This window comes from Vigna unguiculata, chromosome 5 (assembly GCF_037176805.1).
Source record: "Vigna unguiculata cultivar grain cowpea cultivar isolate G323 ecotype 2 chromosome 5, ASM3717680v1, whole genome shotgun sequence".
Lineage (NCBI taxonomy): Eukaryota > Viridiplantae > Streptophyta > Magnoliopsida > Fabales > Fabaceae > Vigna > Vigna unguiculata.
This window is the reverse complement of record NC_140796.1, coordinates 55,159,563-55,180,874: the sequence shown is the minus strand read 5'-3', so window position 1 is coordinate 55,180,874 and position 21,312 is coordinate 55,159,563. Positions and strand designations below refer to the sequence as shown.

General features: G+C 32.9%; 4 protein-coding genes across 4 annotated transcripts; 2 read left to right on the top strand and 2 right to left on the bottom strand.

The window, feature by feature from the left end:
• Positions 1-3,198: 3,198 nt before the first annotated feature.
• LOC114185175 (Phox (PX) domain-containing protein) lies at positions 3,199-7,366 on the top strand. Its single transcript, XM_028072743.2, has 9 exons — positions 3,199-3,587; positions 3,686-3,784; positions 3,866-3,952; positions 4,025-4,133; positions 4,305-4,936; positions 5,716-5,880; positions 5,965-6,195; positions 6,284-6,499; positions 6,899-7,366. Exons 1-9 carry the CDS (start codon positions 3,279-3,281, stop codon positions 7,154-7,156), a joined length of 2,106 nt encoding a protein of 701 aa, XP_027928544.1. The 5' UTR covers positions 3,199-3,278; the 3' UTR covers positions 7,157-7,366.
• On the bottom strand, positions 7,309-11,168 carry LOC114185177 (signal recognition particle subunit SRP54 2-like). The gene is made up of 9 exons (XM_028072744.2): positions 10,794-11,168; positions 10,571-10,670; positions 10,311-10,464; positions 9,259-9,409; positions 9,039-9,187; positions 8,550-8,650; positions 8,275-8,432; positions 8,039-8,153; positions 7,309-7,929 (listed from the first exon to the last, which is right to left on the bottom strand). The coding sequence occupies exons 1-9, from the start codon at positions 11,022-11,024 to the stop codon at positions 7,592-7,594; spliced, it is 1,497 nt and encodes a 498-aa protein (XP_027928545.1). The 5' UTR covers positions 11,025-11,168; the 3' UTR covers positions 7,309-7,591.
• An 854-nt stretch (positions 11,169-12,022) lies between these two features.
• LOC114185179 (homoserine O-acetyltransferase) lies at positions 12,023-12,736 on the top strand. Its single transcript, XM_028072746.2, has 2 exons — positions 12,023-12,295; positions 12,392-12,736. The coding sequence occupies exons 1-2, from the start codon at positions 12,110-12,112 to the stop codon at positions 12,575-12,577; spliced, it is 372 nt and encodes a 123-aa protein (XP_027928547.1). The 5' UTR covers positions 12,023-12,109; the 3' UTR covers positions 12,578-12,736.
• Positions 12,737-13,786: 1,050 nt separating this feature from the next.
• LOC114185178 (Molecular chaperone Hsp40/DnaJ family protein) lies at positions 13,787-20,747 on the bottom strand. Its single transcript, XM_028072745.2, has 11 exons — positions 20,285-20,747; positions 19,984-20,052; positions 18,937-19,026; positions 18,584-18,705; positions 17,196-17,391; positions 16,734-16,909; positions 16,080-16,209; positions 15,310-15,470; positions 15,130-15,218; positions 14,790-14,907; positions 13,787-14,175 (listed from the first exon to the last, which is right to left on the bottom strand). The coding sequence occupies exons 1-11, from the start codon at positions 20,555-20,557 to the stop codon at positions 14,130-14,132; spliced, it is 1,470 nt and encodes a 489-aa protein (XP_027928546.1). The 5' UTR covers positions 20,558-20,747; the 3' UTR covers positions 13,787-14,129.
• Between the last annotated feature and the right edge of the window lie 565 nt (positions 20,748-21,312).

Genomic DNA, 21,312 nt, shown 5'->3' with positions numbered 1-21,312 from the left:
TGTTTACAAAATAACTTATTCATATAATTTAAAATTTACTATATGTTATTTAAACCCAAAGAAAAAATAGTGATGGTAAGTAGACGTGTAATATCTTATGTTTTAATATATTTGGTAATCAGGTTGTTAGAATTATAAAGGGTTATATGTTTTACTGAATGATCATTTAACATTTGTTTTAAACTTTATGAAAATAATTAGCTGTGAGTATTTTTATATTTTTCGATAGTTGTAATCTTTATTTACAGAGGTGAATAATTTTAATCTGTATTTTTTAAATTCAGCTTAAATGTAAATATTTGTGCCACTCGTGTTTTAACGTGATTGGGAATCAAGCAGTTAGAATTATAGACTGTTATTTCTTTATTAAATGATCATGTAACATGTGTTTTTAATTTTGTGAAAATAATTAGTTGTTGACTTTTTATTTTTTATATTTTCCACTGGTTTTAATCTTTATTTACAAAGATAAATAACTTTAATCTTTATTTTTTAAATTCAACTTAAATGTAAAGATTGATACAATGCATGAATTAATAAAAATGCAGAATAACATAAACATTGGAAACATGTAGCTGGGAAATTGAACTTAAATTTCAACAAAAAAACATAAGATAAATATACAAAAATAAACAAATTATTTTTTTTTATTATAACATTTGGTATAAACCAATTCACTTCCACTTGGTTGAAAAAAAAAATAATAACAAGATTCTTTAAAGTTATTTCGATAATCAGTTATCATAATTTTGATTGGTTGTGAGATTTAATTGATCTTTAAAAAATTTTGAAATTGAAATTTAAGATTTTTCTCACACACAATAAATATATATATATATATATATATATATATATATATATATATATAATATTCTTATAACAATAAATTTGATAGGTTGTGTGAGAAATAACAATAAATTCTTATAACAATAAATATTTTTTAAAAACATAAATAATGTTACATTAAAATATATAATATGTATTGTATATGATATGATAATTCTGGATAGTGTGAGAAAACAAATATTATATTATATTATATTATAGTGATTAATGTCATGTGACATGTTTTAAAAATAACAATACATCAACCGTTATAAAACCACATTTTAAATATGTCATGTGCAAATCTTAAAGTTTTTAGTTTGTTAGGATTCAATTGATCACAAAATTTTAGTTAAGAGCCAATTAGTTCCTATATTTATCACAAAATTATAACTTAATTAAGTTCAAATTGAATTAGGAATTTAGTCCATATTTATATATCTGTTTCATTTTAGTATTTATTTTTTTCTTATACAATTCAGTTCCAATAATTTGTCAAATAATTGAGTCAATACGATCTCTTCCATAAAATTATCTATAACGTTATTTGAAAAGTGAGTCAAATGAAATTATTCATGAAATTTTATTTATATATTTTTATTCTAACTCAATTGACTCTATGTAATTTTTACATGCGACAACATTGTTCCTTTTTCCTTTTGTATTATTGTCGTCCTTCATGTATTTGAAAACAAATTTAAAAACTACAACTGGAATATGGGTCAAAATCTCTAATGACACATCAAACAAAAACAAACTTCCTGAATATATGATATTAAATCTTAATGATCATATATATATATATATATATATATATATATATATATATATAATTTATTTATTTATATATAGTTTGGTCTGTTTATAGTATATTATTATGATTATCTGTGTTGGAGAACTGCAATAATATTTTATATGTTTATAATTAATTATGTTACACTCTTTCAATTTATCAACAAAATACATGTTTGAATTTATCTTATTTTCGCTATTTTCTTCTACTTTTTTTGAATTGAGAAATTCAAATGGGGAAGTAGAAAAAAAAAGTCAGTCTTTTTGTTTTATCTTTCGTTCATTTGTTCAACTTTTCACCAATTTTCTTTTTGTATATGACATTTTAATTCTCAATCTAAATATTAAACGTTTTTCCAACTCCTTTTGACTTTTTATTCTCAAAATATGTCACTGGAAACAAAATACTCTTATTTTATTTCATTAAGACACTCTTATCGTATATTTAATTAAGAATTTGATAACTTTTAAAATATGACTCTTGTGTATATTTTATCTGCGACTCTTTTTGCTTTCCATGCATGTTTGCATTTGGTTATGTTGCTAAGGAATATAATAATTTCTAATTTGACTTTTTATTTATTTTCTTTCTCGTGTTTGGTTATGTTACTGTCGAATATAATCATTCGTAAATTTTATTGTTTCACACTTATATATTCGTTAATGTTTATTAAAATCCTTCATGGTTGAAATTAAGATTGAAATTCACCTATTTGCATTGAAAATCAAAAGATTAGTAGTTTGGAAAGTAAGTTAAAGTATTTTTATCCTTTTTTTGAAAAAATAATGATATTTTAATTATTTTTAACTTATCATTCTTAAATCATTTATTTTATTTTTTTAGTAATGTGATGTGATGATCTAAGAGTGATGAGATTGATGGATTTTAAATGTATTAAAAAAGTAGATTAAAGTATCATTATCCTTTATGAAATAAAGAGTAATTTTCAAATTTCATATCACCTTTCCAACACATAATTCTTTTAAGTTTTTTTTTTTTGGATTAAGTATGTTTTTAGTTCCTGAACTTTGATCCAAAATTTGAATTCGTCCCTGGCCGAAACTTTGATAATTTTGGTCCCCAAACTTTAAAAATAACTTTTTTTTAGGTTTCGAACGCATTTTTCAGAAAATATTAAGCCGATAATGTGTCAAACGACGTAAACAACTTCAATATTAACATGAAATACATTCTTTATGTTGAAAAAATTTAACATAATTGGGTTAAATGGATTATATTCATCCATTTTTAAAGTTTAGGGACCAAAATTTATCAAAATTTCGACCAGAAACCAATTTCAATTTTTGACCAAAGTTCAGGAACTAAAATCATACTTCATTTTTTTTTCCTGTTACATAATTCTTAGGTAAAATATCATGATATCACATCCAAAGAATTATGACTAGCTTCAACTTAAAAATAGGTATTAAATAAATATACAAGTAAGTATATAATCTCTTAAGAAATTAGGTAATAAATTTAGTAGTAAATTAGTTAGTTTTTGTTAATATTATTTTATTTTTATACAAATTGTCAAAAGTTGTAAAACAACATTTTTCCAAATATATATTTGTAATAAAACTTTGAAGCTCCCATGGTTAGGTGAAGCGAGGTTGAAAGTATCGAGTTGGAAGTTGCAGCAAGAACAACAAAGCAAAGGATGCATTGGTTGGGTCCCGACGTACCTATTTTTGACCCAAATTTCAGTTACGATCACAATCCCTACTCCTACGACGATGATCTCTTTCGAAACGACGACGTTCCGCGCAGTCTCAACAATGCCGTTGTGGCCTGTCACCACGACGGAACCTCCCCACTCCCCTTGGGTATGGATTGGAGCCCTCCGCCGCGGGAATGGGCGGGTCGGAACACCGTTTGGCCGCGTCATCCTCCCACCGGTTGGAGTTTCTGCGTCACGCTTCCTTCGTGGGTTACCGTTCCCCAACCGCCACCTTCTGATCCCGTCGTTGTTAGTATCTATATTGTTCCTATGAGCACTTTCTCTCTAACTTTTTTTATTTTATTTTATAATTTTTATTAACTTTCTTTGGTTTTTTTTGTATGCAGTTTTTTAGGGTTCAAGTTGGTATACAATCCCCTGAAGCAACCACCACCACTCGATTAATATTACGCAGATTTAGCGACTTCGCTGGCCTATATTCTGAAGTACGTGTGTTTTCAACGCTTCACTCTCTTTTTCTGCTGTTTCTAGAAGAATTTGAATATTTGAATTTTTTTTTTTTGCAGCTGAAAAAAGAATTTGCTATGAAAAATCTGCCTCCACTTCCACCCAAAAAGATGCTCAGAATTAAAAGCCACGCTCTTTTGGAAGAGGTAGGTACATAGCTTAGTTTATTATCATTGTAATTGTATGTAGTTTTATACTCATAAATTTCTGAATTCCAGCGACGGAGCTCACTAGCAAATTGGATCGAGAAGTTGCTATCCGACATTAATGTATCAAGAAGTGCCCCGGTGGCAATATTCCTTGAGCTAGAAGCTGCTGCTAGATCATGTGTGTTTTGTTTTATTTATTTATTTTTTTCATAAACCTAAACATAGTAACGTTTTGTTATTTTATGTTCAGATTTGTAAGCATCTGTTAATTTCTTGAAAGATTATAATAAACGGTCCATCATGATGTTCCACAACCATTTCACACCCTTTTGCTGCTGATATATTGCAGCCTTCCATGAAGTTAACGAGCATCTGGATGAAACCTCTGCTAATAGAACTACACCTGCACAAGTGTTTCAGGATAATAACTCTCCTGGTTCATATGCTGCATCTGTTTCTGACAATGATAAACTTTCTGAGCTGGGAGCACCACAGCATGGAAGGGATAAGCATTCTGATCAAATCATGGATAATTCAACATCAGAGCATGGGTTAATTAATCAAAGTGAAACAGCTGTTGATCATGCCACATCTGGCAAAGACTTTGTTAATAAGGATAATAGTAGAGACAAAGATGCTATGGCTCTCAACCTGGATGGAACTGAGTTTACACGCAACTTGAATGTTCATATTAAGAAACTCTCTTTGGAAAGCATTGGAAATGACTTAAATTCTTTAAAGAATACTGAAACAACTTCAACCACTTTTGTTCAGGATGTTGCACACGGCCTCATCGAGAGCCATGATGAAGCGTCCAGAAACTTGGACTTATTGTTGACTTTTCCGATGGATGACCGGCACAAGTTAAACAAAATTCTTAATACCCAGAAACAGAGACTGGTCACTGCAAAAGCAGATGTCGAAGATCTTATAGCAAGATTGAATCAAGAAATGGCTGCAAGACAATATCTTGTGACAAAGGTATGCAGCATATGCTTGAGAATTTTCTTTTGTTACTGAATTTTGAAATGGAGATTTTTGTTTGTGACATGCTTTTATTATTTCATCGAACGTGTTCAGGACAAATCTTTTTCCACTTGTATGGTGTTTTTCTTTCGCAGAATAATGTTAGTTCCCTTCTCTTTAATTAAATGCTTCAATCAATGCGATGCATAGATTTACTGATGTGCCTATGGTTTTGGAGTATGCAGAATGAGCTATCCTAAGTATCGTCCACAGGATTTTAGGAAGTTCAAAATGTATGTTAGCTGTTTTTCAATCAGAAGTTCATGATTTCCATTATCTTTGGTTCAGTGTCTGTCAAATTTACCTTTCTATAAAAAAATATAGAAGTATCTGTTGAATTTAAAAATAAATCAATTAATAATGTTGTCAAGTTTCTTAAAAGTTCTCAATCATTTTTCTCCCTAGATCTAACATTGGATAATGAAATTGGGAATAATGTTAGAATTAAAATTAAATGCATCATATTATATTTTCTCTGCATTGGATAAATGAATTTTTGTAGTTCCGAAAATTAAGCATTAAATTATTTTTTTTGAAAGTATTTTTGTGGGCTAATTGTGTTAAAGGAACGTGTATTTGTGTTTAATAAAATTAATTAGCTTATATCTTTCCCCAGCTGAGAGTGTTCTGATAAATTTCTGTTTATTGTATTTTTTTTAATAAATGTGACTGGTAATTATTTTGGAACAAGTTCACTCTCAGTGATGGAAAAATGACAATCATTTGACTTGTAGGTCAAAGATTTGGAAGTTGAACTTGAAACAACTAGACTGAACTGCCAAGAAAACATGCAGCAGGCTGTTTTAGCTGAAAAGGAAAGGTTTACACAAATGCAGTGGGATATAGAGGAACTTCGGAGGAAATGCATGGAAACAGAATTGAAATTGAAGTTAGAAGAGGTATATTGTGATAGTTTACTTTAGTCAGCATCTCTCGTCATTGCATTTTGTGGTGAGCTTTTAGTGAAAAGTTTATTGTTTTAGGATGAAAGGCTGCTAGCAGAATCTACAAAAGCATCTGCCATTCAGGAGAAGCAAATGTTGCAGCAAGAACTAGATGTAGTTAGAGAACAACTTAAAAACTTGCAGAAACATCATGATGAATCAAAGACAGATATGAAGGTTCTAATCAAGGAGGTAAAATCCCTTAGAAGTGGTGAGTTAGATCTGAAGCAGCAGCTCGGTGAATTGATCAAGGACAAGTTAGATTTGGAGGTATAGTCCTTTCTGAATTTAATGAAAAAGCATTTTTAAAATGTTGGGATCCAATTGTTTTCATGGTATTGCTTTTACTCTTATTCAGAGAATTCTCCAGAAAGAAAAGCAAAGAATGGAAAATTCACATAATGCTAATACAAAGTTGCTGCATGAGTGTGCAATCCTGCAGAAGAGGCTTCGCGAGTGCAGTGTAAATTTCCTTGTTGAGGAGGAAGATAAGCTAAATATAGACACTTCGCCATCTGATGCTCTAGATTTATTGGCTACATCAGATAATCGGATTGGTCTCTTGCTTGCAGAGGTATGATAAGCACCTTGGGCAACAATTTTTTCCTTTGATACGGGGCAGGCTATTTACTCCTGTTCTGGTTTTTATGCTATGTGTTTATGCATTATGCTTCTGTAAGTGATCGTCTTTTTAGGTAATTGCATTTAAAATCTATATATCTGTCACACTCTTGAAAATTATTCTACCTCCCCCTTCTCTAACTTATATGGTAGCAACATCATTCGACATTGCACTCCATTGGCATCTGTTTTCATGAGAGTCGTTAGCATCCATAGTAATATAAGCTGTGGTTACGTAGCAATTATCTTTAGGTTTATTCTTTGTTTACTTCATTTTTCCCTGCCCTACATAGCCTTCTGCCCCCTCTATACTCACTTTTTGGTACATGATGTTTGCAAATATGGAGAGCAGGCACAGCTCTTAGCACAAGATGTAGATGATGCTGTTGTTGCTGTGGAAGAGACCCGTGATACAACTACCGACAGTATTGTGAAAACTTATGATGAATTGAGGAAGATGCTGGCACATATGTTTGTAGACAATGCCAGTTTAAGGAAACAAGTCAATTCGGTTATTCGAAGTGCTCTAAATACAAATGTCAATTCTGAAGAGGAAAGGGAAGAAATCCATTTACAAAAAACTGTCTTAATCAAGTTCTTAGAAAAATAGTATGTCCAATCCTACACCGTGTCTATTACTGAGTTACACGTTAGTTGTGGCTTATAATTTTTTTCACCTGTATCTTTTCATCACATCTAGTGAACAAAAAAATAAGTGTCAAGCTTGTATACTGTACTACTTGTAGTCAATGAGGCTATTGGTAGCGCATCCATCAATCAATTATAATCTATAAATAAAAATTTGATCAATATAAAGAAAGCAACATATCTTCCTTTTCTAATGTTGATAGATTACGAAAATATTTAGCAAAATTTCTATGATTGCTCTGTAAACTAAATAAATAATATACACACAGGGAAAAATATAATTTTACAATAACAGTTGCAAATGTTGCAGATGAGACATCGCTGATTGAACTGCATAAGATGATCAACTAAGTCTAGTTGAAAAGAACTAAAATGTCTGACTAAAATGTCAACTCAACTAATCACCGCCACCACCAAACAATCCTCCCATTCCCATCATGTCTTTGGCAGATCCCATCTGCTTCATCAAGTTTTGTAATCCACCCATGCCACCAATTTGTTTCAGCATTTGCGGAGGGAGGACTTTGCTCATGTGCTGGGCATTCATATTTCGGGATAGGGCACTCATTTCACCTTTCTTCGGTATTTTAAGCCCTTTCATTTTGCTCCATATTTTTGCAAGACGTTTGTACTCTTCCATCATCTCCATCACTTCCCTAATTTGGCGACCTGCACCTCGGGCTATCCGCATAATACGTGATTCATTCATGAGTTTTGGGTTTGAACTATCCAACTCTGAAACGAATCAGCAATTAATGGTTAGCACGGAGGGTATGTAATTTCGATGAGAACCTAATTCATGCATGCATAAAGTTGATCACGACAATAAAAACATAATGCTTGCCTTCGTTTGTCATTGAATCCATCATTGTCATGTAACGCTTGATTTTTGCCTGGCTTTCTTTCTCACGGCCTTTTGGCATTAATTCGGCACTAAATCCGGGAAGCATAGAAAACACCTAAATCAACCAAGATGTAAATAAAATGAAATAGCAACCATTATTAGTTGATTATACAGGAACGATCAAACGAACACTTGTTAGTGTCTCTTTCATCAAATGTATTATTAATGAGTAATACCTGGCTGATAGGACCCATTTTAAGTATGTTCTGAAACTGCTCATACATAATTCTCAAGGTGAAGTTTCCTTCTGACAGCTTTTGAAGTAGTTCGGGTTGTTGATCCATAGGCACAACTTCTTGAATTTTGTCCATGAACCCAGACCAGTCACCCATTCCTATTTCAAAAACAATTTGACAAGACTAGAGATTAAATATTTACAGAAACCCACAGCATGTTCTTGATGAATAATAATGTATTAGCTGAGAAGAAAAGGAAAAAAAGAAATACACACCTAATAAACGACTGACAAATGGCTTAACATCAAAAACTTCAAACTCATCCATATGTTCTCCAGTTCCAATGAATATGACAGGACTCTTTGTTGCTGCAACACTGCACAATAAAACCAAACCAACAAGAGTAAGGTATCCACACCAGACAATACATATTCGCATTATCACTACAAACACAACCATTTATAATATTAATTTTCCAAATCGTTTACATGATATATATTTTAATTTCTGTTGTGTATATTTTATATCACTTGGGTAGTTGAAATTTGAACTGAAAAATATGCAATGCAATACACCTACACTTACGAATGCTAGTAAGTGCAAGTATTTGTAAAGCTTTAACTTAGATAAAGTGTTCATAACGCTTAAATTTGTTCATTTATACAGAGTTCATTTGCATATAAGATTACTAGCTATTAAATTAACTTGTACATAATGGCAAAAGTTGCTAGTAAATATTATACAATTATCCTCATAACACTTACGCACTAAGAGCACCACCACCTTTTGCATGGCCATCCATTTTGGTAACTATTACAGCTCCAACTGCAACACTCTGTTTAAACGCCTGGGCTTGATCAAAAGCAGCCTGACCAATACTGCTATCCATAACAAATATAACAAGATCTGGTTTCTGAACAACATAGAAAATATATTAGCATTTAATGGATTTTTGAAATATCAAACACAGAAAAAAGAGAATACCGTTGCTTCTGAAACTTGCCGCATTTCTTCAAAAAGAGCAGCTTCTTGCTTGTGCCTCCCACTGGTATCAACGATTATAAGATCACAGTTTTCTTCCTTGAATCTCTCCACACCTTCCACTGCAATTTTTACAGGATCAGATTCCATATAGCTGCAGAGAATGGAGGCACAACATTGAAATAATTACTAACACATTGATATCAAAGACAACGCGAATGCAACTAATATAGAAGGTTCCGTAAACAGATAATATTAAGCACAACATATCCTCAATAACCTTCAATGACTTGAAATGAATAAACAGTGGTTCAATACGGATGACCCCTTTCAAAAAATAAAGATTAAAAGCAGGAAAGTGTGAATTCATAAGACAACACTACACAGATACAGGAAAGTGTAAACTCATAAGACAACACTACACAAATATCCTCTAGGGGATGGTAAGTTTGCTCTACGGTGGTAAGTTATGACATAATTATCCACGTATTTTTAAGGAGGCAGCAATTTAATTTGTCCTTCATTTCTTTTTGTCCATTTTCCCCCCTCTTATTTTATCAGGTCAGCAATTACATGCCTCAAACTCAAAATTGTTAAAGGTAATTTTGTTCAACAATAATCATTGATCTAACCCTGTCCTCAATTAACATTTACTAAAAGAACATAAGTAAACACTGATCTTGGGACCCATTATTTAGCATAAAGGAAAATTCTTCCAAAAGAACATCTTCTACAACTAAGCCTTTAAATTGCATTGCCAGAGAGAACCAGTCAGGTCCCTTGGAAGATTATTCCCCGTAGTTTCAGAACTTACATAAAGATTTCAATAAAGCTAAGACACAGGCCATACACAGATAAAAGTTTAGTTGCACTCATTAACATCTATATAACCATGACTTTTTCTTTTTTCTTTTTTTATCAGGGAGAGTGTTGCATAACTAACCACAAAACAGTTAATCTACAAGTTATTTTGACTATCCTCCCCATCAAATTCTTCATCAACAGACAAACAGTACCATATCAGAGCTACATAAATACTAACCAATAACAAGTACCTTCCATAGAAAGGGATCTTAGCTTTGGTTGCATTTTGCTTCAATTGATCAAATGCACCAGCTCTGAAAGTATCCGCACATACTAGAGCTGGCTTCCAGCCTTTCTTCTGATGATAATATGCGTATTTTGTACAGGTTGTGGTTTTCCCAGAACCTGAATTCATTTGAAATTAAAAAACTCTTATTCTTGTTCCTTTGTTTAGAACAAAACAAATAATTGAAGCTGAAAAGCCTGACAGAGTTCAAATTTGGCAACAGACCTTGCAAACCAACAAACATGACGACACTTGTTTTTCCCTTTTTGGGAGTGAAAGAGGGCTTCCCAGGGTCCAGTATCTTGCAGAGTTCGTTAAACACAGCCTACCAATAGAAACACAATCCAGCAAGTGTTACTAGCAGAAGCAGTAATAAGAAACACATCACCAATTACTTAATCAATTAATCAACCAATACGACTAAAAGAACCGATGAAAAAAAAAATACTTGTTGAATGATCCTGCGTTTGTTGTGCCCCGCAGCCAGATCGTCGAGGTTGACAATGTTCTTGATGTTAGTCTGCATGTCGCGCACAAGCTTGAATTGAACATCGGATTGGAGAAGAGCGCGAGTGATGTCGTTGAGGCAATCGTTGAGCACCTTCTCGTCGATCACCGTCGCATTGCTCATCTGCTGGAGAGCACGCGAAATGCTCCCCCCTAACTCCGCCAGAACCATCTTGTTCTTCCCTTCAACACTTCAATTTCCAGATTAGGGTTTCAACGCAACAGGAACACCAAGGTTACGATTTCAGATTCAGATATTGCTCTGTGTCTCTCTCGCACACTTTCTCTTCCACCGCCGGTAAAACGAGCGGGGCATTATAGGAAGAAAACAAACTATACCAACTAATTGGGCCTTCGTTTTGTAGCCTATTTCTTGTTTCTCTCTCCACTATTGGGAAATTTCTTCCTTCCTGCACCTCCGTATTTTCTTTCTACACGCCATAGGTTTTAACATTTCAATTATACCTCTCTGCAAAAATTAATAGAAAACGATACTACGAATTGTTTGATCCGTAAATATTTTGATTACAGAAGCAAATTCACATTTTATATTATACAATTCGTATTACAAAAGATAATTCAAAACATATTTTAAATTATACAATGATACAAATCTATATTTTTGTTGTATAATCCCTAATACAATTTTGAAATAAAATTGAGGGTTAAATATGTTTTTGTCCCTCAAGTTTTAATAAAATTTAGAATTAGTTTCTTTTTGAAACTTTTAACCAATTTAGTCTAGTTCTTTATTTTTACAAAATGTCTGAATTTAATTTTTTTAGTCAAATTTTGTTAAGTTTATATAATGTTTCAAGCCCATTTCATGATAGTATTGAAATTATTTACTCAATTTGACACATTTTTTCTTTAATGTTAATTCAAATATTATTGTAAAACGCATTTAAAGGTTAAATAAATTTAAAAAAAATTGATAATGACTAAATTGATACATTTATAAAAATAAACGACTAAATTGATCAAAAATTTCGAAGAGTGACTAATTTCAAATTTTACTGAAACTTGAAAGACTAAAAACATATTTAACCCTAAAATTTACAAATGCAAATTTAGGGTTTTAGGCTTATATCTGAAATTGTAAGTTTGAAAATTAACATGAAAGTACAAATTTATATAAGGATTATCTAAGTCATTTCACAAACTATGGGGTGCAAAACATAGGGTGCAGAAAGAAATGTCTGTGTCGTGTTATTGTTAGTAGTAGCTGTTTGTGTGGTGAGGGAAAAGATAGCAGATATGGCAGTTTCAGAGATAGGTTGGAGTTGGAGGCTTTTGTGTAACAGCCACGGTGTTAGAAAGCCAAACACGCCCTTGTTCCTCCAAATCCCAACGCAAATTGGCTTCACTAGGTTCTCTTCTTGCGTTGTCGCTCGCGCTTTGGACCCCAAAACGGAGGATCAGAACTCCACCTCTTCTTCTCAAGTAAAATTAAAAAAAAAAAAAAAACTTTTTGTTTTTGGTGATTATCACAAGAAACTAAATTAACGATCTTTTGTTTTGTTGCTTGATGTGAAATAGGAGGATTTAGTGTACGTGGGAAAAGTGGTGGCGGGTTCTTTTGCGGGTGGTGGTGCGATCAAGTATGGGAGCGCTCTTTTCCCTGAGATAACTACTCCCAACCTTCTGCTGGCTCTCATCATCATCTTAACTCCTGTGCTTGTTGCTGTTTTTCTTTTGTTCAAGGAAAGTCTTACAGACCAATAGCAACTTTATTTTTTATTTATTCATGAATCATAATCAAATTGGTGAGATACTGATACACTTTATTGTACTGCAACTACATGATTTATCTGTGTAAAGAACATCCCCCAAAATGAGACATGTAGTGAAAGAAGTCAAGTATGAACTAGTTAATTTTCGATATCAAGTTGAGTCAGTATTCCGTTTATACTTTTACTCTTCAAACAAGGACACTATTTTTCATTTCATCTTTATTGATGGTATTGGGACTGGTTCCACACTCAAATAATTCACCATTTATGTTTGTGCTGTTGTACTTAGTTTTCAAAGAACTGAGCAGGATTCGTAAAACATAATTCCCGGATACTACATATTTGTTGACATAACTTGAATGCATACAAGTTCACATAATTTCTATTTGTAAGTGCATGTGAGTCCACATAATTTCTACGACGGTATAAAATTAACTCTAATAATATTAATAATAAGACTTAAAATACAAACTATCCTATCTGACTTAATGGCGGGTTTGAATCAGTCATTAAAAATACTGTTTTAACATGTATTTTTGTACATTTTTTTCATAATTATTATAAATAAATCATATAGAAAAAAAATGTTTAAGTGAATAAATTGAAAAGTTTGAGACAACTTATGTTTGAATTATTTAAAAAATACTTTTGCAAAAAATTATAAAAGAAAAAAACTATTTGTATAACTAACTTTGCATTTACATACTCAACTTTTTATATTGAAATAATAGTGAAAAAGAATAGAAGGTGACAAAAAACTAACTAGAAGTTTTATATTTTTTTCATAACGATGTCTAAAATTTCATTTACAAAAATGCATTGAGTAATATAGAGGATATAAAAATATTAGATTTAGGTTTTGAATTTTTAAGCTGAAATAGAAAATAAAGTCAATTAATCTAGACTATAAATTTGACAAATATTATCCACTTAATATTAAATTTGATGATCATCGGTTAATTTGGCCCTTAAATTCATTAAATGGTGCATTCTAAAAAGCTAACTGACAATTACCCAATTCAGAGTTCAAATTGATGCCTAGAATACTTAATAACTGAAATAATTTAATAGTCAATTTCAATAATCAAATATTTTTTTCTCATTTTAGAAGTATGAATCTAGAAACTAATTTAATGTCTTATTATTCAATGTGTTAATAGAAAATATAAAACTATGCGAAGAGTGGAACTAAACACAAGGATTCACTTAGTAAAAACTATTTTTTAGGTAATTCACTCGAATAGAGGTTAGGCTTCCGTTCAGGTGTACACTAGCTTTCTTAGTGCAACCTGCTCATAGAATACAATTCGACGATCCTTCAACAAGTTATTCTGTATAAATCGTCTTGTTCCAAAATTTACAAAAAAAAACAAATAAAAGAATAAGCATCACTACTAGTTTGATTTTGCCGCGTAGCTAAATTCAGTTAAGGCATTTGAAGAAAATGTTGTCTCCATTAGTTCCTTTCCTTCCAGTAACTACTAAAATCATAAGCACTTCAAACGCATCTTGAAGATTCTGTTCCACTCAATAACCCCATGCGTCTAGAGATTATCTTTCAGCCACTTTAGAGCTCCATTTGCCACAGATCTGCAGGATTCATTGACATTAAGTTTCGGACATTGCAGTCACCTCAACAAACACGTGAATGAAACAATATTACCAAATATCAATGACCGATGAAACTTTCAGTACAAACAATTTTTTTTTCGGAAATTTAGAATCCCATAGAATTACAATAAGCGGCACATCTAAAACAATCTATCAATCTGCACCGATAAGCCATCCAGTTCAGCATTTATTTTCTCGTCAAAACATGTGAGGACTCAAACAATAGTAAAAAGTATCAACGATCAAACATAGAAGCAAAAATCTCCATTCCGATGCATCAACTCATGTACTAAGAATCATTTCTTACACGGTCAAATAGCACTGGAGTACGGAAATAAATTAAAGAGCTCGTGAACTTATAAATGACAGAACTACAAGTCCTTTCAAGAGCCCATGGTATATTAAGGAGATTCTTCAACTACGCCCTACTAAAACTGAAATGCTTTATTTGATTATTTTTTTTCGAAAAGAGGAATGTTTATCTGCATAATTTAGGTATTACAATCAGAATTAATGTTTTCGGCTAGTGAAAATGCAAGGCTCTCCCTACACATTTATGGAAAAATTAAAATAAAATATGAGAAAATTATTACCCGGCAAAGTCCTTCAATTTATTCCATACATCATTTTCTTCTTCTGATTTCTCACTTTTTTCTTCCGCTGTTGCTGTTGGACTTTCATCCTTTTGAAGTGTAGGAGTCTCCGTACCACCTGATGCAGAAGGTAAAAATATGGTCCAAGCTCAAATATAGTGTGTACTCATTGCATTGTAGGATTTCTCTATTGCAACATGAAAACGTGTTGCAAAGATCTGACCGAATGTCAGGTTATATAAAAGATTAAAGCTGTCAAATGACTAAATGCTCCTATAGATTGTAGAATAGGGAGGGTGGAAAACTAACAGATACGTCAATAATAAAAAAAACCACCTACTTGAAGAGTGGGTCTTAGGCCGGGATTTTAAACGTCTGCTTGTGTCACCTAGAGAAGCAAGTTCTTCAAGCAATTCACGCTCCTTTGTACTAAAGATGCAGTGCAGAAACAATTGATATCAAACCTCTGATATAGATTCATCAGATGTGTATAAAAGAACAATACATAAAGACTCATTACCTAATACGTTTTGGTATCGTAACCTTAACAGTGAATAAATGGTCACCACGTATTGATGGTTTATTTAATTTTGGTACTCCTTTTCTTGCAAGGACGAGGACATCTCCGGGTTGGGTACCAGGAGGTATTTGTAGTTCCGAAATGCCTTCAACCGTCTTTACCTGTTTAGGTACCAAATTCAATCCATCGAAGGTGAGTGCACAAATTATTGACAGCTCACACCAGTAACGATATATCAAAATACAAAAACAGCTAGGAGAAAAATAATAAAATATCTAGCATATGTTAAACCTTGTAACTTAATATTCAATGATAAAAAGCAATAAATATCATAAAATATAAAATAAAAAAGGAAGACTGTATATTCAGTCAAGCAAAATCTTATTAGCCAAACATATTTGCAAAAATATTATTTGGTAATATCAGTTCTGATTCTTTATGAGACGCACAAGGCAACAAAATTACTTTAAGGTCATGCCACAGTTTCCATCCAAAGGAAGATATGAATGTAAGTATTATAAGAGCAGATATATATAACATTATTATGGCAAAAAAAAAAAAAAAAACTTTAAGGTCAAGGGCCTGAATAGAATACCAGAGATCAGGGAAACTATGCCAGGTGTCAAGTTTTACATGTGGTAACATGTATAACGATGAAAATTACTGGAATAATGTTGTTTCCACTGAAATTAAGAGGACCAAAAGTGTCCAGCCTATGTCAAGTGACCCAAGTCGTACTCAAAGCAAGAGTACCAACTAAATTAACTTACCTTCACAACAGCCCCCACTATTGCATCTAGATAACTGATTGATATTGTTGAGGAGAGATTAATGTCATCCCTTTGAATTCCAGGTATCTCTTGCACGTCAAGATAGACGTAAAGATCTCCGGGAGGGCCCCTGCTATCACAAGATATATAGCAATTTCCAGATCATGTTTTGAACAATAAAATAGTATAAATTCACACAGAAGTAAACCATCAACATTTAAAGAAGCATTAGGATAGTTTATGACAAATATGTTGCTATATTTACATACATTTCCCATTAGTATTTACATACGGAGTAGGCTGTACGGCAGCATTCTTCATATCCCACCCTTAAGAGGAGTCATTTATTATAGATATGTGCTCAAGCTTTTGATGGGGGCATTTGTCCATCCCTAGACAGCTTGTGAGGATGTCTTTCCTTTGCTTATTTAAGTTTTTTCAGATTAAGCAGGACATACTAATGCTCCTTTTATTTTGAAGATCCATCCTTCCTTCGTCAGAGAACAAGACAAACTTACTCACCAATGGAATCGTGTATTCCATGTCATTTACAATTAAAGCAAAACACACAAATTCTCAATATAATTATTATGCAGTAGTTGGTCAAAGACTTTCACAATACAAATGCCAGACATTAATATAAAAACAACATACCCTCTTGGTCCAGCATCACCCTCCCCAGAAACTCTTAAAATACTGCCTGCGCTTACACCAGGAGGAACTTTAACTTTGATACTTTTCTTAACCCGTATTCGTCCTTCCCCATTGCATTTACGACAATATTCAGATATGACTTCTCCATCCCCTCCACAGCTTGGACATACTGAAACCTAAAATTGAGAAAGATATTAGGATAGAATAGTACTCTCAGGCAGACGAAAAGTACAAGGTTTTTACCTTGTGTAAGAAAACTGTGTACAAAATGAAGGTTAACGTATGAGTGATGATGAAGTAATATAACCAATTGCAACATAAATCAATAATTCCCACAAGTAAAGCATGGGGATGTCTACAATTCATCAATGGAGAAACTTATTTGGAAGACACAACAGTACAGTATACAAAATTAAAGGGAAAAAAATATATGCAGATCCATGAGGAAAGAACTAAAATTACCTGTGAGAACAACCCAAAAGGTGTTTGTTCAGTCCTCATCACCTGACCCCTCCCACCACAAGTTGAACATACTCTCATCTTGGAGCCTATTTTTGCTCCGGTACCAGTGCAGGCTTCACAAGTTTCCAAATGAGAAAGATCGAATTCTTTCTCAGTTCCAAAAATTGCCTCAGAAAACTCCAAGGAAAAATCATACCTGTTGACATTTGAATCAAAAATCATTCCAAATCACAGTTTGGAAGATGTAATATTTCCGTATGCAGAACTATCAAGTCACATGTTCTTAATGCAGAATTGATATGATAGGATATAATATAAATATACAATAGAATTTCAAATCATCAAATAATAATTGGAGAATTTTTTTTTTAATTTTCCCTGTATTAATATTATATGTTTTAAAAGTTAGGACAGTTAAAACAACTAGTTAGTTAGTTTGGGGGTTAGGAAGTTAAATAACAGAATGTGAGGGGAAAGGATGCATTCTATCTTGCGAAGTTGCAGATTGAAAATTCTGTTCTTGGTTCGCGTCATGTGTAGAAGTGTTTTGAGTGTTAACTGATTGTCTCACAGAGAATCATTTCCTTAATCAATACTCTTACCCCAACCAAAGCATTAGATATTTTCCCTCTTTGTGGATTTGTTTCTTTTGTACCTTTAATCCTTAAGGAGGACCATTACAAAGCAAGAAAAGAAAAAAAGAGAATATATTGTATTAGAAATATTGCTATGGAACCTGCAGATAAAAAGATGACAGAAAATGGATTAAGTTGGTTTGGAATCACACAGACACAAATGAGGAAAGAAGGTTGAATTATTTTTAACACTATGAAATGGGTACAGTGTAGATGGAGATTAAAAAGGAACATGAAGGAAACCTTCGCCACTGTTGTCATTTTTTATTTTCCTTTACCAAGTCTAGACTAACCTGGTGGAATTAGCTATATATAATCAAGCCATGTCCATTGAGCTCAACAAAAACTAAATATTTAAAAAACCAATGTAGAATAAGAGCCCAAACTTCTCTTAACAAGTTGCAAAAACTAAGGATAATCTCACCAGGTAGAATTAACTATATATACAAAGTCACTAAGATAGTAAAATTTAAGCCTAATTCAATTTTACAAAACTAATTTGGTAAAGTGAGGTTTGCTCGATAGCAGATGGCATTATAGGCCCAAATCTCAATTAGTATAGACTTTAAATGACTTTGACGCCATATTAAGATAGTTGAATTTAAACCTAAATCAACCTCAAAACCAACTCTGTAAAGTGAAGTTTGCTCCTACCAATGCAGTACCAATATTTACTTTAACTAGCTAAATATATTAATCATTCACCTGACTAAAATGGTAAAAAAGAGGAATAACCAACAGCCCACAACTCACCGAATGTCTTCACCCTTAGTAACAGTACTACGACGACGAGTTCCAAATCCAGTTGAATCCATGCCACCAAAGCCACCCATACTTGGCCCAAAAAATGTCTCAAACAAATCAAAAGGATTTGTCTGCAAGAAATAAATTGTTAAATATAAATCTACCTTAGAGAAGCACCAAAAGTAAGGTGCAACTTTAATTGCCATGCATTTCAGTTTTTTTTCCCAAAACATAAGACAACTTATGCGCATTGGAGCTATCAGTATATTAACTACAAATTCCGCTGACCAGCGAATTATTTTATGGTGATTCATCTTTTCATATATATAGTGCTCCCAAAACTCATACTAAAAAAAAAATACCGTATAGGCTGAGCCTCCTCCAACTGCACTCTTAACTCCTGCCTCGCCATATTGATCATATAAAGCCCTCTTTTTATCATCTGATAGCACCTGACAATGTTATGATTCATAATTCAAAAACTGATATCACAATATAATTCAAAATAACTGTGCACTCAGTGGTATACGGGTATAAGACTGGTTCATGCCATTGTTCCAGAATAATCTAGAAGTCTCAAACATTTCCAAGGAAAGAGCAACAAGTAAAGGCTGTCATAAAACTTTTGATATTAAGTCCTTTAAGACACTGAAAGGTAAATAAATAAGAGTATGGGCTTGAACTACACAGTATACACCTATAACTTGGTGGTAATCACTTTTTTCTATCTATGCTTGAAATGTGACATGTTGTGATTTGATCTGCCATCTTCTGAAAAACATTCAAATGTTTTTAGAATAATAGCCCCTTTTTCGTAGAGAAAATGTAGGCGCAATTCTTTATGTACTTTTGACACTGTTTTTCAATTAGAAATGGAAACTTCTTTACTAATTTGTATAATGAATATTTGCATTAAAGGTACGCAAAGGTTACCGAAGTGAAACTCCAAATTTAAATGGAGAATTGCATCTAGGTTTGTCCCTCTTTTTAATGGCCCAAAGATGCTATATATTGGCTGTCAATAGATTCGACCACGCAATGCATGAAAATAGATGAAAATATTTGAAAAGTAAACATCATTCCGATGTGAAAACCTTAGAATTAAAAGGAAAAAAACGTCGGATCTAACCAGAGGCGGCTAATTCCCTACTGATTACATTCAAAAAACAAACTATTAAAGTTAAGTATAGACCAAAACAGTTGTGCCTCCAATGTAAAATTTACAGAAAATTAAAAGAATATAAAAAAAACGGCACACGTGTTAGGACCTAAACAAGACATCCATTCATTTCCTATAGCAAAATATCAGTGGACTGCTTTCAAAAGTGATACTAAACATGCATACAGGTCTAGTAAAGAAGAGCAGCATAGCATAACACGATAATCAGAAGTGTAGTTTCCATGCAAACCTCATACGCAGCACTAATCTCTTTGAACTTTTCAGTCGCACCGGGCTCCTTATTTACGTCAGGATGATACTGAAGAGAAAACGACGAACACAAAATCAGGCTAATTACGAATATCTGAATACACTATCAGGTGCATTGCATAGTTCAAATTCCAACAAGTAGCCACGAAATCGCAACGATTCGAATCGGATAACTGAATAACCACTCGAATTCCTCGCAATTTCTAATTCGCTACCGGAAGCTCATAATCAACTTCGGATTCGTAACGGATTTTGATAGAGAAGTGGAATTGGATACATACCTGACGAGCTAGCTTTCGATAAGCAGCTTTGATTTCCTTTCCAGTGGCGGATTTGGAGATTCCGAGAGTGGAATAGTAGTCGGAGGAAGCGGCGAAGACAGTGTGGAAGCGGCGGCGCGTGGGAGCGAGGTTGGGATTGGAAACCGAGGAGAAGGAAGTTGAAGAAGAAGGAGAATGAATGGAAATGAAGCTGTTGTGAGAGCGGAGATGGACGGTGCCGCAGAAGCAGGCACACGTGGAGGGAGGAAGCAGAGAGAGGGTTGTAACGGCCATTGAAAGAATGCAGAAATGGATGGAATGAATGGGAGAGAATAGTTATAACTAAACTAAGAAGATGAGAGCGAGTGCTGGGAATTTGTGTGTGTGTTTGCGTTCATGATTTTTCTTAACCCACTCTGCGTCTGCGCGCGTGTGTGGGTGGGAAATAGGCTAGGTGTGTCAAGCACAAAGGTCAGCTTTTATGGCGTTGCTATTGCTACGAACCAGAAAGGGAGAGACTTCGTGGGACCCGCAAGATAAGTTGTGTGGTCTGATCAAAAAGCTCAATGTTACAAAATGCTTTTAACACGGGATCATAAAATATGAAAGACTTTTTTTACACTATTTTTTGGAAATTCACTTTTAAAGATATTTTAGCCGTTAAATAAAGTTAATTTTCATATTTTTGAAAAAAAAATTGAAAGATAAAATAGTAGATATAAAGTATGTGTACAAATTTATTAGATGTTAAAATAATAATATCTTCATAAAATATAATTAACATTTATGAAGGAGAATAAAGGAGTTCTAACTTTCTATGATTTTATATTTTGGTAGATTCACTATTTTTTTTTTACCCAACCGCAAGGAAGTGAAATAATGAATCTCAAAATATAGGTTTTGATTGAATTCGTTCATTTAATTGGACTAAAAAGGAGACTTTCATCATTCACAAGAAATTACATAAAACTATATATGTCGATATTATATCAAGAAAAATTATAGTATGACTCTTATGTTTTAGGTTCGTGACTCGGTGCGGATCAATG